The sequence below is a fragment of the Orycteropus afer genome, unplaced genomic scaffold (genome assembly GCF_000298275.1).
Source record: "Orycteropus afer afer isolate SDZICR_OR568_19922 unplaced genomic scaffold, OryAfe1.0 scaffold00141, whole genome shotgun sequence".
Taxonomy (NCBI): Eukaryota; Metazoa; Chordata; class Mammalia; order Tubulidentata; family Orycteropodidae; genus Orycteropus; species Orycteropus afer.
The window spans coordinates 294781-310821 of record NW_006921728.1 but is presented as its reverse complement, the minus strand read 5'-3'; the positions used below and the strand labels follow the sequence as shown (position 1 = coordinate 310821).

General features: G+C 38.1%; 1 protein-coding gene across 1 annotated transcript in view; it reads left to right on the top strand.

Moving 5' to 3' along the window:
• GAREM1 (GRB2 associated regulator of MAPK1 subtype 1) overlaps nt 1–16041 on the top strand; it is a 274738-nt gene that overhangs the window by 108549 nt on the left and 150148 nt on the right. Inside the window, exon 2 of the mRNA XM_007945632.2 lies at nt 6733–6873. Coding sequence (XP_007943823.1) covers nt 6733–6873 — 141 coding nt within the window. The remainder of the gene's footprint in view (nt 1–6732; nt 6874–16041) is intronic.

Sequence of the window (16041 nt, the reverse complement as noted above, 5' to 3'; positions counted from 1 at the left end):
AATTTTGTGATTTCATGATTACCCTTTTCATTATAGCAATTTGCTATGACATCATCTCTTTCTTACTGCCCTTCCTTTTCCCTCTCCCCCGAGACATCCTTTCTTTTCCTCACCATGTAATTTCGATGTAATCCTTTGGGACAGAAGGAGTATTATCACAGTGTCATGTCCTAGTCTTCCAGTAAAGATTTGTTGTTTGTTTGGGAGATAGTGAAACGATAAAACCTTGTTCAATGAAAATGTCTAGGGATACTAATTAATAAGTAGTTATATCCCTTAGTTTATAGGATGAAACATAACTAAAAGAATGAATAAGTAAATTTTTAATCTATGCTGCCTTCATGAGGTTATGGTAAATTTGTAAGTAAAAGTAGTTTTTTTCATTTGTGAAGAATAATTAGAACAGGCACTGTAACAAAACCTTTATGGCCATTATAATAAAGAGACTTTGCTAGTGCCAGAAATTATGCATAGGGACATTTTAGTTCAGGTAGGCTAACTGCTTTAACAAAAAGGGGAAAAGTACAACATGTCACTGGCATAGTGTCACAGTAGAAGTGTGTGTTTAGATCATGGGCAGGCGGTTTGTTCTACTATATATTAATTAAGAGGCCCAGACTGCTGGCAGTGTGCTATCTTCAGCTTGTTCCAAGGTCTTCCTGGCAGTCTGTAGACAGCCCTGAGCTAAGGAAAGAGCACAGAGGAGGGCTTGCGGGCACTTTTCATGGTAGAACCAGTCAAGGAAGTGGATAGTATCATTTCTGCTCACACGCCATTGGCTAGACTGAGTGGCATGGCAACATCTAACTGCAAGGGCAGTTAGCAATATAGTCTACCAGGTGCTTGGATAAAAGGGGAATCTTGTTAAAAAAAATTTTTTTAAGAAAAATGCAGTGGTTTGAGTATTGAATTGACGTTTCTTTCTACATGAGGAGGATTGTAAGCCTTAGTAAATGAGTAATTAAAATCAAGTAACATTATTTGTTACCACAGAGTCCCTGAGTGTTGCATACAGTTAACAATAGATTGGCCATTGGAGTCCACCCAGAGGTGGCTCGGAAGAAAGCCCTCATGACCTACTTCCCCAAAAAATCAGCCATATTCTGACATACATGTGTTCACCATGAGGTGGGATCAACTCAGTGGCAACTCTTTTTTTTTTTTTTTTTTTTAATTTATTACCAATGCGGAAGTAAAAGTCCAATGTTATCACTTGACCAGCTTTACTTTATCATTTGTAAAATAAAACAATACCCAAGTGTTGAGTTAGATTTGTAGTAAGTGGCAACACAGAAATCATAGAATCTTAATTTATCCATTGTTGATAGATTCAGCTGTAACATAGAAACAACTTATGTCCATAACAGATAATAAAATAATACCAAGTTCAGTTAATCTGATTCTCATTATATACATGTAACATATGAAATTATTTCAGTGGAGGCTTATCAGTCAATAAATAAATACTTGGGTATCCACAGTAGATAGGGCTCAACTGAGGTGCTGAGAAGAAACTAAGTTTATCAGGCATAAAAGTATATTGTAAAAAGAAAAAACAAATCATCAATATAAGGTTACACGTTTATTATGCAAAGTGGAAAGTTAGGTATTCTAGGCATTGAAAAGATGAAAAAAGCACATCCCTTCTGTAGAGATACGGTCCTATGACATTGTTGACTAAGCCTATTACTCTCAGGTGAAAAGAGAAACCAAGAACTAAGGGACCCAAATACGGAAAATCAAATGCACATTTATTTATTAGCTGCCAAAAGCACCACACAAAGACAGTTGTGTTAAGTCACATGTAATGGGCTTTTTCTTTTCTTGATTTTGTTGCTCTTTGTGAAATGAAAAGCTAAAAAAGAATATGCATATAATTTGTTTTTTTATATTCATCACAAATTTAACAAGAAACTCATCAGCAGTAAACTAACAGTTTTAGTATTAAAAATTTTTAAGTTATACTCACCTGGTTGGCAGTCAAATGCCTTAGACGTTATGCCACCAGAGGCCCTTAATGAGAATGTCAGCTTCATGAATACAGGGACCAAATTTTATCTATATTTTTGCCCACTTTTCCATTGCCTTGTGCATAAACAATATTCAATAAATGTTGGCTTGATAAATGAATGAAGAGTAGTTTACACTATAAATAATTATAAAAAGGTTCAGGTAAGGGATGATTAGTGAGGAGAGGGCCCAGGTGTATGTAAGTGCAGGGTGTATGTAGAAGACAGAAGGTTTCTCCAGGCTGTGTATAGGGTTGGGGGAAATAAGTTTGTAGACCCTTTGGAACCAGATCGTTTGGGTGTGTGTGTGGCAGGGGGAGTTGGGTATTGTGCAAAGGAATTAAGGCCTTGTTCTCAAGGAATCACTGAAGGGTTATGAGCAGAGGAATAAGAAGAACAGTTCTGTTTTGTTTTTAAGTAAGATATGTGTGTGTGTGTGTGTGTGTGTGTATGTAATGTGTTTTTGATGAAGATTGTGTAGAACAACTTTCTACACAAGTTGTTCGGTGACATTGGTTACATTCTTCACAGTGTGTGAAAATTCCTCATTATTTCCATTCTAATTGGTCCACTTGTGGTGCTGTCCATGTGAAAGGTTTATCTAGCAGCAGTATGTACATAAGTTGAAGAGCTAAAACCTGGAGGTTGAAAACTCAGCTAAGAAAGAGGTCAGCTCCATGAGGACAGGTACTTGGTTCGCTCTTATATTGCCACGTCTTGGAACATAGTTGGCCCTCTGTAACTGTTTGTCAGATGAATGTGTGGCACCAGAATGAATGGCAGAGGCCATCCTGTAGAAATGGATAGAAGATAGAAATCAGGCATTGGAGCTCGTGATAGAAGTTAGCAACTGGTAGCATGGATTTGGGAGTTGTCCATACCTAATTGAACCTTGAGAAGTATATAGTTATAAAGGATAGAGAAAGAGCATACAGCCTAAAGATGGAATGTTGATTAACTCCTAAAGTTATTGTAATGTAAAAGGGGAAGTGTGAGAAAAGGTAACAAGAGAGATAAGAAGGGTGAATCCAGAGAATATATTGGCACAGAAGCCAGGGCAGCAGATAGAAGAGTTACCAGTTTGTGTATGTCCAGATTGTAAATACATATTTTGAATTTTGAAATTGATTCTTTGTTAAAACAGATTTGCTTTGAAAGTGTGACAGGTTCTAGTTATACTAGGGCTGAAACTGATTTTACAAGGTATGTGACTGTAAAACAATGTGGAGAAGTATCTTCCCGCCTCCTCTAACTTCACCAGGGGGAAAGAAACATTGATTCCTTGGAGGTGGAGGTCAAAGTGCTGCGGCCTTCCAACCTTTTTGCCAATTCTGACACCAACCCTCCCTCCCACAGCGCTCTTTACATCTCTGCTGGGTTTGGTCATTTGTTGCAGTGGCTACACAGAACTCACACACAGTAATTATGATTATGAGGTTTATTAGGGAAGTAAGAGGTTATAATTCAGCATCAGAAATGCTCAGGGATACAGTTCTTCAATACGGACAGCCACCCCTTGGGCATGTCCATAGGCATTGCCTCTTTGGCCGTTGGCCTCTCAGCTTGGCCTTTGCCCTACTTGGGCAAATGTTAACAAAGCTTTTTTAGCTCTGCAGATAAGCGTATTCCACTCCACCAGCCAGCCTTCTGTGCAAAGGTGCTCAACTTTCTGGATCAGTGGGCCAGCAGCCCGCGGCTCTATGTCCTGCCAGTCTCCTAGTTCCAGTGGCTCTGCTACTCTGCCACTGCCGTCTCTTTGCAGGGATCTCAGGTCCTAGGACACACTCTGCTCCCGTCTCTTCTCTCTAGATGGCAGTGAGAGCCCCCCCCCCCTTTCTGCTTCTGGGATGGCTCACTCTAAGCCTAGTGGAATGGTGAAACTGACCAGTCCCCACATTAGGATTTCATACACCTTAATTGCATGATCTCACCTCCACAAGGGTGCCATGTGCTTTATTTAGATTATTAACAAGCTATCTAGTCCCCTTGATGGACCGCAAGCACCTCACATTTACAAAGTCCCACCCACTTACTCGGTGGGAGTCATAAAGACCATAGCTAGAAGAGCCATAGGAGATCTGCTGGCGTAGTGCCCAAGGCATTTGACTGCCAACCAGAAGGCTGACAGTTCAAACCCACCAGCCACTCCTCGGAAGGTAGATGGGGCAATATACTTCCATAGTGATAGCGCCTTGGAAACCCAAGAAGGGGTCGCTATGAGTCGGATCCACTATGACTCGATGGTAGTGAGTTTGGTTTGTTTTTTGGTTTAGTAGAGCTATATTAAGTAATTCACTAAACTACGGTAACACTTACTGTTGAGGGGATCAAGGGCAAACCAGCCAAGTAAAGTGCATAGCAGAAACGTGCTAGATATGGCACAATTTTAGGATAGCACTAATATATTTTGGAATTTAACATACAGTCCTTTTAAGACTTCTTGTAACTAAACTATTGAGCTAAATATATAAATTTTAGTATGCTGTACATAGTAGTTAATGAACAGGATAATATTATCACAAAGTTACTTACTTTATAAATTGATTAATACAGAACCTCTACTAGTGGCCTACCCTAGGATATTTTAAGTGATTATGCTAAGTTTTATCTCTAGACAATTTTTGTGAAACTCTTATTTTGTCTGAAGCAGGCACGTGATATAGTTATTTGTTTGTTTTAAAAAAGCATAAGCTCAAAAATAGGCATTGATTTCTTACTACATTATGGCTTTGAAAATCATTCTCAATCCTTTTGTGTTTAGTACACCAGCTAGCAGTAAGATTTAACATTAAATTTTCATTTTCATTATCTTGACTACAGTTGCTTTCAGATGCCTCTTTAAAGCTTGCTGTGGAATAATATTAAAATAATTTTTATGGTATAACAATTTAGTTACTGAAAAGTACATTTTTCTTTTTTTCCTGAATGACAGTGAGTGTTACTTCCAAACTTCCTGCATATACCCACAGCTCTGTTTTCTTCCTCCTCTTATCCATCTTTCATAGAATTGCTGGACTAATTTTCCCAAAACAGAGCTTTGGGCATTGTCTCTTATACAGAACCCGTCAGTGGCTCCCACTGCCTCCTTGCGTTGAAGCCCAACTCATCCATCATGAAAAGACAAGCATGTATATTCTCTGACATTTTTGTTTTGATCTTATCTGCTAGAAGTCGCCATCCCACTCTAGATTCCCTGTCCTCTCGTGTGACAGTAGTCATTCCCTACATTATACAAGATTACTTACACACACATCTCACCAAGGAGAATATCATCTTCTTGAATGCAGGGACCTAAACTTATTATATTTTTGCCCGCTTATCCATTGCCATGTGCATAAAAGATACTCAGCAAATGTTGGTTGGATAAATGAGGAAGAATTTAAAATTACAAACACGCAGACTAGACCCTCCACTGACTCATGACAACCTTGTACACAATGGAAAGAATCACCAGTCGTGTGCTTTCCACAATCAGTATGTAAATTGGACCAATATAATCCATAGGGTTATCACTGACTGATTTTTCAGAAATAGATCCTGAGCCTTTTTTCTTCCTAATTTGTCTTGGTTGGGATGCTCCACTGAAACTTTTTCATCATCATAGCACTACGCAAGCTCTCACTGACAGATGGGCGGTGACTACGCATGAGGTGCGTTGGCTAGCAGTCAAACCCAGGTCTTCCTCATGGAAGATGAGTATTCTGCCATTACACCACCAGTGGACGCATTTGGTAGTTATAGTGGAGTGAGTAAAGGCATAAGCTTTGGAATCAGCCTGACCAAAGTTTGAATCCCTACTTTTCTGCTTAGTAAGTCTCTCAGCTTACACAAATAACTTAATATTTCTGATCCTTGATGTTTTTTTAATATGAAAAAGAAAGATATTTCATAAAATTTCTATATTACATGAAATAATATATGCAAAGCATCTAATACAGTGCCTAATTAATACTTTGTAGGTACCCAATGATTGTTTTATTTTTATTGAAACAAAACCAAAAACAAACCACATTCACTGCCATCGAGTCTACTCAAACTCATAATGACCTCCATTGGGTTTCCAAGGTGGTAGACCTTTACGGAAATAGATTGCCTTATCTTCCTTCCACAGAGTGGCTGGTGGATTTGAACCATCAACCTTCTGGTTAGCAGTCAAAAGCCCTAGGCACTGCACCACCAAAGCTCTTTTTTATTGATATATGAGCATGTAAATACAACAAGACATTTGAAAATCTGTTTGCAGATAACCTCAATATATTTTTATGAAATCTCGGGTACATTGTCAACTTGGTATGGAATACTTTTTTTATATTGCTAATTCAAAGGTACTCACTGCCAGTGAGTTCGATCTGACTTATAGTGACCCCTCCTTGAGTTTCCGAGGTGATATCACTATGGCAGTAGATTGCCCAGCCTTCCTTCCGAGGAGTGGTTGGTGGACTTGAACTGCCAGTCTTCTGGTTAGCAGTCAAATGCCTTAGGCAAAGGTTGGGCAATCTACTTCCATAGTGATACTGCCTTGGAAACCCAAGGAGGGGTCACTATGGGTCGGGTGGACTTGACGGCTCATAACAACAACAACAATTCAAAGGTGAACTTTACTTCAGCGTGGGATTAATTATTTACTCCTGTGTTAGTGAAGATTTAACTAATGAAATTTGTGGCAGAGTATGTACTAAGTAAATGTGAATTCTAAGTCTCTCAAAAAATATATGTTTTCTAGGAGAATGCATAGAAGGACTGCGGGAAAACGACTACCTTCTGATTCATTCGTGCCGTCAGTGGACGACCATCACTGCCCATAGCTTGGAGGAGGGGCACTATGTAATTGGGCCAAAGATAGAGATTCCGGTACATTATGCAGGTAAGATTCTTCTCATGGGGCAAAAAGTTAAGAGAGAGGGAGAGGACTGAACATACTTACATTTTCCTCCACAGTGGGAAAATAAGAATTGGCTATAAACTTATAATGACTTAGAAAATGAAGAATCAAATACTTTTGTCTGATTATTTTGTTTACCAGTTGTCATAGATTGAATTGTGTCCCAAAAAAATGTGTGTCATCTTGGCTGGGCCATGATTCTCAATGATTTGGCAGTTCTGTAATGATGTAATTTGGCAGTCATGCATTGATGTAATCATCCCCCATAATGTGACATGATGTGATCAGCCAGTCAGTTGTAAGGGGATTAGAGTGGGATGCAACATCTTACTCAAGTCGTAGTCCTTGGGGTATGCCTGCATCACCTTTTACGTTACAAGAGATAAAAAGAGAGAGAAGTGAGTAGAGAGGGACCTCAGTGCCACCAAGAAAGAAAAGCCAGGAGCAGAGCATATCCTTTGGGTCTGGGGTCCCTGTGCTGAGAACCTCCTAGACCCAGAGGAAGATTGATGCCAAGACACACAGGGATCTCCAAGGAACGTCAGGCCCACAGATATTGAAAGGAGACAAGAACGTTCCTCCAGAGCTGACAGAGAGTGAAAGCCTTTTCCTGGAGCTGGCACTCTGAGTTCTGAGTTCTGACATCTAGCCTCCTAACGAGTGAGAGAATAAATTTCTGTTTGTTAAAACCACCTATTTATGGTATTTCTGTTACAGCATCACTGGATATCTAAGACATAGATAAAAGCTCACATTAAATTTTGTCATAGGTATTTCTAAATAATGAATGTGTTTAAACTCTCATAGGTATTTATGTGGTTGAATTAGTAGATAATTATTATGTTGTTAAATTCTTATTAGATGTTTATAAGATGAAAATCTTATAAACACAGTGAGCTTCTGTAGTCTTGGAATTAAAATCAATACTTGTAGCTAACTCCTAAGCTTCCAAGTGGCCATGTCTGTGAATAACTGATGCACACAACTTGAAAATTGCTTTTGTGAATGACTTTGAGGCAGTGTTTCACAAGAGACTGTATGGACATTGTGGTCTGGTTTTAAAAGTGTTGGATTGGAAGTTCATATTACTTGGACATGTATCTTTTTTCAAGTAGGCCTTTTGAGAAAATGCAGCTGAAATGATCTCACTCCTGGAGCTCATTTCTTTAGTTAAATGAGGACAATACCTGCCTTCTCACCTCACTTTGAATTCCATTCAGTTCAACAAATTCCATTCAATTAAATGTATTGAACATGTTTTATGTGCCAACACTGTTCTAGGAGCTTGGGCTACATCAGTGAGCAAAACAGACAAGGAATGCAGAGCTTATATTCCAGTGGTTTGATTCCAATATGCTGCCAAGGCTAGGAACCCATCATTCTGAAATGGACATCCATAGTTGATTAGATGGATATCCAGAGTGTCAGTAGTTTAGAAGGTATAGAAGATTTCCCCCGATATTAAAACATAAATGTTTTAATGCTTTCATTGGGAAGATAGATATGAAATGTTCAGCAGCTTACCCATTATCTTTGGGGACAATCATAGTATGTTTAACCAGGCATCCTGTTGTACATTATACAAAGAGCTCTGGTGGCTAAGTGCCTAAGGCATTTGGGTGCTAACCAGAGGGTTGGCAGTTCAAACCCACCAGCTACTCCACAGAAGGAAAATGGGGCAATCTCCTTCCATAAAGATTCACTTCCTTGGAAACCCAGTGGGGATCACAATGACTCAGAATCAGCTTGATACATACGTACATATATTAAAGTGAAATTGAGGTTCCAGGACTAACAGAAACGTGGACATTTAGATCATACCACTTTACATAAAACAAGAGAAAATACATTAAAGGAAGAAAACCTCCAAACAGAATCAGGTGATTTTATAGTATCATTTGATGTTTGGCCAAATTGAATGGATGGTCATGAGTGTCAGTCTGTTTTCTAAGCAGGCTTCCTTAATTGCTTCAACAAGAAGTTTAGGTAGAAGTTTTAAGGAAAAAATAAATATAGTTGATCGTTTTGTTTTGGGCTTCAAGTATTAGGATAACACCAAGAAAATTGTCTTACAGATAAAGACCAATTTAGTGATTTACTCATCTTTAAAAAAATCCTATTGGTTAAAAAATAAGAGGGTAATGCATTTTGATCAAAGTATGAATTGAGACTTGTGAGTGCTGATAAGTGCCTTTCAGAAGTTTTGGCAGGATATATTTTGTTTCTTAAAGCATATTTAGTACCAAGAACCAGCCCTTGAAAGAAAGCATAAAGTTGTAGACACCAAAAATATCAGTTATGCCTCTCTAGCTTTTTCATGACCTACTTTTAATTAGTACCCATCTGAAAAAAAACCCATTGTCATAGAGTTTGATTCCTATTCATAGCAACCTTGTAAGACAGAGTAGAACTGCCCCATAGAGTTTCCAAGGCTGAGAATCTTCATGGAAACAGCCTACCACATCATTTTTCCTCGGGCAGCTGGTAGGTTCAAACCTACCTTTTTGTAAGCAGCCTAGTGCTTTAAGCACTGTGCTACCAGGGCTCCTTTAATTCCTGCAGGAAACCTTTAATCATGCATATTTTACTAATAATTAATAATTAATAAACAATATAAAGAAGTTTAACTTACTGGTAAAGCCCATTGGCTTTGTAATCAAACAACCTTGTTTGATTCCTGGTCCTGCTCTTTACTGTCTGTATGACCTTGGGCAAGTTACGAAATATCTCTAAATCTTAATTTCCTCATCTATAAAGTGAGGAGAATTATTATGACATTCTCTTAGGGTAGTAGTGAAGATTAAAAGAAGTAATGCAAGTAAAAACACCTTTCAGAGTGCTTGCCACCTTTATAAGTGCTTCATAAAGATTAACAATGATGATTATGATAATGATAGCAACAAAATATTTCTAAGTATTTAACTCTTCATTTTGCATGACTAATTGCAAGTTGAATTACTTTCCTGCTCATGAAAGTAGGCTGAACTCCTCACAAAATTGTTTTGGCATTTTTTTTTTTTTGTCTTGTTTTCCGACTTTTTTACTTTGAGATTACAATAATATATTATGTTGCCTTATACCATTTATCAAGTGTTACCCATTTTTAACATTTTACCAAATTTGTGTTAACACTTCTCCACCTTCTAGTCTCTTACCCACATGCACTCACACTCACACACACACATTGTTTTTTCTGAACCATTTGGGAGTGGGCAGCATACATTCCCCTAACACTTTACCATGTATTTCTGAAGAACACAGATATGTAAGCACAGTATGCTCAGCAAATTCAAGACACTGAACAGTATACATTACTCTCATCTAATCTACAGTCCGTATTCCAGTTTTGTCACTTGTCCCAATAATGCCCTGTCTTGCTTTTTTTTTCCTCTCTCCAGAACAGCATCTGCTTATTGTATTATTACATTGTCATATCTCTTTATTATTCTTTACTTTGGAAGCCTTTCTTGTGTTTCATGATCTATATATTTTTGAAGAATACAGCAAGTTTTATAGAATGGCTTTCAATTTGAGTTTCTCCATCTCAGTGATGAGATTGGGATTGCTACATGTCTTAGGCTGGATTTTTTAGAGAAGCAAAACCAGTGAAGCATGTATGTGTGTGTGTATATATATATATATAAAATAAATACAGAAAGGGAGGTTTATTTTAAGGAAATGGTTCATGTAGTTGTGGAGACTGGCCAGTCCCAAATCTATAAGTCAGGCACATCAGGCTGGAGATTTTACTGACTCTCGTGTTTGCAAGGACTGATGAACCCAAAATCGGCAGGTCAGGTGGAAGGCTGTGGCTTGTTTCCCAAGAACCAGAGGGGTAGAGGATGATGGATCAGATGCAGGATCTAGAGTGAGTGACTGACCTTCGTCAGAGCATCATGTATATTGGATGCAGGCCCCACCCCCAGGAAACGACTCTTACATCTCATCACCAAATGATGGATAATTACATAATACATGCAGTCCCCAGGTTATTAACAGGACCTATTCCTGAGTGAGTCTTTAAGTTGAACGTGTAGGTAAACTCAAAAGAGACTTTTATTTGCCTTACTTTAACACCAGAAAAGACTGAAAACCTTTTCAGTGATTTAAAAGCTGCACATGCAGCAAGTGCACTTGATTGCGACGAAGAATTTGTTAGAAGTAGAAGTTGGTTCAGTCGCTTAAAACTGAGGGCCAATTCACATAAGATTAAAGGACAAATCGGGGTTGTCCGTGAGTTGGATGGAGGTTTGTAACCTGGAGCCTTACTGAGCTAAGAATCCTGGCCTAGCCAGGCTGACATGTACGTAAAGGATGATGTATCTTTCTCAGGGAATCACACCTGGAGACGTGGATTTCCGTTTGCCTTTTATTGGTGATGTAATTTTGATCACTCAAAGTGTTGTCTGACTTCTCTGCTGTATAATTACCATTTTAAAATTTTATTTTATTTTTGATGAAAATACACATAGCAAATCCCACTCCTGCAGTTTCTAGATGCAATGATCAGTGACATCGGTACATTCTTCACATTATGTCAACATCCCTGTTATTTCTGTTTTAGTTATTTCACTTCCATTTCCTTAATCTCCCCACCCCCAACCTTCTCATCTATTATAGATACCATCAATGGTCATGAGTGTCAGTCTGTTGTGTCTGTATTAATAATAATAGGTATGTAAGTATACAAATGTTAAATACATAATGACCCTTTGATCATAATGTAATTGTATATATACATATAATTTCCCTTTGTTTTTGTGATTAATAGGAAATTTAAGAGAAGATACTTTGAGACTCTGTAAATACCCTGTTTCTTCTCTGATACTCCCTACCCAAACCCCACCCCAACTGAGAAGCCACTGATTTCCATCTGATTTAGTTTTTACTAGGAAGGTAGAAAAACAGTATTTTGCTCACCTAACTCTGTTTCTTTTCTTTCATATATTAGTTGTCATTCTACTTATAAGGAAGAACTTTTCCTTCTCTCTGATTATTTACATATTATTAGTATGGAGTTATAGTTTCCAATTTTATCTAATGGGTTTAATATGTTATTATCCTTATTGATTTTGATGCTCCAGTTGCCCTAAATTTGAACATTTGGATACATGGTGGCATGTGTATCTCTTTGGCATGCTCCCTTGTTTTTTTATGAACATGTCCTTGTTTTCTGGCACAGGTGGCAACCATTCTTTTCAGTCAGTGTACTGTTTGCAGTAGGGGTAGCTCTAAGCAGAGTGCCTCACTTTGTCTTCTCAATTGTGTCCCTTGTAATTGTGCAATGTACAGCCTGGGGTCTACTAGGTCATATTCTGGAAAATAGTAAAAAAAAGAGCATTTTTAAGAAATTGCAATTCAGAGTATTTTCCCTTATTCTGTATCAGAGATTTTCATGCAATTCCCCATGTGAAAAGAAATCATTTCATAAAACTCTTTTTAAAAAAAAAAAAAAGCCAAACTCACTGCCGTCAAGACGGATCCGACTCATAGCGACCCTTCCTTGGGTTTCTGAGGCAGTCTCATTACAGAAGTAAATTGCCCAACCTTCCTTCTGAGGAGCAGCTAGTGGATTTGGACCACCAGCCTTTTGGTTAATGGTCAAATGCCTTAGGTACTATGCCACCAGAGAAAAGATAAAGTTCTTGCCAGAACTGCACCCTGAAATGGAGGTAATAAGAGACTCCTTATTTTGAATTCTGAAATTATTAAGTGTATTCTGAGAAAACAATGAAATTATATTAAAACCCTCATTCTTGGTTTCAAGTTTTAAAGTAATTTTCTCAATATAACAAATAATTCTAAGAGAAAAAAATATGTTCTGTCAACATCAAATATTTTGTTAACGGCAGAAAAAACACTTGAAAAACATAAGTATGTTTGGAAAAGTAATTGCTTCTTTCCCACAAGTTTTCTTCAAAATGTATCACAAACAAAATTTATCTAAATTCCCTAATTTCTCATTACTACTGAAAGGGTGGAGACTTCCTAAGAGCATAAAATACTGAATTTAAAATGTCTTTGCCTTCTGCCTACTCAGAACATACAAATTACTGTCTGGTACTTCATCTGATATCACTAACTCACCTGAAACCCTAGTTATTAAATAAATATTTATTTTTAAAGATTAAAAAAAAATACAGCTTAATCATAGCCAAAAGTTTGCATGCAGGTGAATGATTTTTCTGTTCCAATTCATGAATCTATTCATCAAATTCCTTTTGTCCCTGCAGTTCAGCGTGTTGCTTAACCATGCCCAGTTTGGTTACCCCTGAAGCATGAGCTCTTCATTTGTGCTAGCCTCTTCCAGGCCTTTAACCAAATTTTATATTCATAATTTGATTTTTCTTTCTCTAAAAATCATAATAAACTTCAAGCCTGACTTCTAAAGACAAACTTGGATCTGCTGTTGCCTGCAGAATATTATTTAACCTCATATAGCCCAAGTTTCTAATCCATAAAATGGAAATTTGCTTCAGAAAATGTTGCAAAGATTCTGTGAGATCTCACTTATATAAAGGACTGGGCACCATGCTGGCACAGGATGGTTACCAAATAAATATTATCTCCTCATTCTCACCTCCCTCATCAAAACCAATCAACCAACACAGAAAACCCTCCATACAAAGTGTTGAGAAACCTAATAGTTAAGAATGTGATGGCTCTGTATGTTCATGAGCCACTACTGCAATGGAATTCTGAGTGGGTTTATGAAAATGTAAATCATTCAGTGGCATGCTTGCTGTCATTATGGATGAGCAGATTGTTGCAATGTAAGTATCTGAGATAAACTCCAGCCACGTTTGGCACCTATTTTTACATTCTCGTCGTCCTGCAAATCCGGTGAATCTATAACAAGCTAAAATGATTTCAGTACTTTCCCTCCAAGCTGCAATATGTACAGAAATAAGTGACACTTGAGCACAATGTTGGTGAGAATTGCTTATGCAGCCTACATGGCCTTTATTCAGCAAGCACCTGGATTTATATCTGCAGTGCCTGTTTTTAAAAATGTGGGATGTACAACATCTGTCTCTCAGGAAAAATTATAGTAATGTGGTATCTAACATAACCTTGAATTGTAATTACTGAACAAAAGGAAGTGTCGAAACAAGCTAATTTTGTTCTCCTGGGTTGCGAGTTTAATTATCATGAATCATCCATTTACCAAAGTAACTAGTAGCATTGAACAGCACTTTGAATACTTTCTTTATTACATGGAATAAAGTTTATGTGATAAAATAGAAAGTAATCAAACATTCTTTTAAAAAGTCCTAAGAAATAACGTATTATGCTAGGGAACATTATCTCAGCCAGTTTTTCCACTAATAAATGATATCTAAGAAATGATATCTAATTGCATTTTTTATAGTGGAGTTTTCGGGTCGTAGTTACTTACTTTTACAGCAAACGTACAAAGTGGGATCTGTTATTATCTGTGTTTTGCAGAGGTGGGAACTGAGGTTCAAGATCTGAAGTTATCTTTTAATATTGCACAGCTAATAAGTGTGATTTGAACTCAGAATATGGCTTCAGAGACTGGCCCCCTACCACCACTATTCCCTGGAAAGTACTAGACACATGGAAGGCATTCTGAACATCCTAGGCAAAGGAGATTGTTAGAATTAGCCAATAAGCTGAATTAAAAAATCAGAAAACCCACTGCCATAGAGCCAGTTCCAATCCCAGCTGCCTGCTTATATTCTAACCCTGTGAGATAAAGTAGACATATCAGTCTTGACCTCTGCAGGCTTTCAAGTCACCTGCTTTGAGGTTACATTCCTATCTCTTAGTACCAAAAAGATGATGGTGACAGTGAAGATGACCACCCAGGAGCACACCTCTGGCAGCAGAGAAGGCCAGGAGTGGGGACCCTCGTGGTGGAAGGTCATCACTATCAAAGGCTGGAGGCCTGGGAAAAGGGTCTTTCCAGTGGTGCTTAAGAGGAAATTGATGATCTTCACAAGAGCAGTCTCAATGAATAAAGGGAGGAAAATTAGATTGCAAAGAGCACTGAAAAGGAGTGGGAGGTGAGACAAAGCAAGCATCAACTGCTTTTGTAAGACATTTTGTATTAAAGGGAAGCACACGAGAGAAGAGAGGAGTGAAAGATTTTTTTAATACTGCATATTTTAAAAATAATGGAGGGGATGGAAAAGTGCTACATAGGTAAGAGAAAAGTATTGATCTGGGTGAAGGGAAAGGCAGTATACTAAAAGCGAGTGACCAACATGATAACATGAAGGAAAAGGAATACAAAGAGTGGTGCACAAGAGGTACAGACAACAAGGATAAACACTTGTACAAACACAGTATTACGTTATCAGTAATAACAAACATTAATATATGGGTCCATACATAGGTAGACAGGCTAAATGATCAGGTAGTCTAGGCAAGAAGGAATATACCCGTGACCATATAGAAGTTATGGCAGATGATATTTCTACATATGTATTTATTTGTATGTGCTGTAAGAATGTCCATATATATAATAGAGCTAACAGGGCTAAGATATGATAACCTCTTAGCCACAGCCAAACACCCTGAGGGAGCGGATCACTGGGCCCACAGCCTGGGAACCATGGTCATGGAGGACATCAAGCTCATTTGGCATAGCATAGTATACAAAAACATTGTTTTACATCCTACTTAAGTGAGTAGCAACTGGGGTCTTACAAGCTTGCAAGTGGCCATCTAAAATGCAACAATTGTTCTCTCCTTGTCCAGAGCAAAGAAGAATAAAGAAAACCAAAGACACATGGAAACAATTAGTCCAAGGGACTAGTAGACCATGTGAACCTCAGCCTACATGAACCTAAGACCAGAACTAGATGATGCCTGGCTACCACTGTCTGCCATTCAGAAAGGGATCAGTGTAGGAGATCCTGGATAGAGTAGGAGAAAAATGTGGAAGAAAACTCAAAATCATAAAAAGGACCAGGCTTACTGGTTTGATAGAGACTGTTGAAACCCCGGAGACTATGGCCCCTAGTCACCCTTTGGGCCTGGAATTGAACTCACTCTGGTGGCTTCCACCCAAACAGTAGACAGGTGTATAAGGTGAACATTTATATCAGGTAGGTACATTCCTTAGAACAATCAACCATGAGACATCAGAAGAGCAGTATTTGCACAAGGAGATAGCTTAGA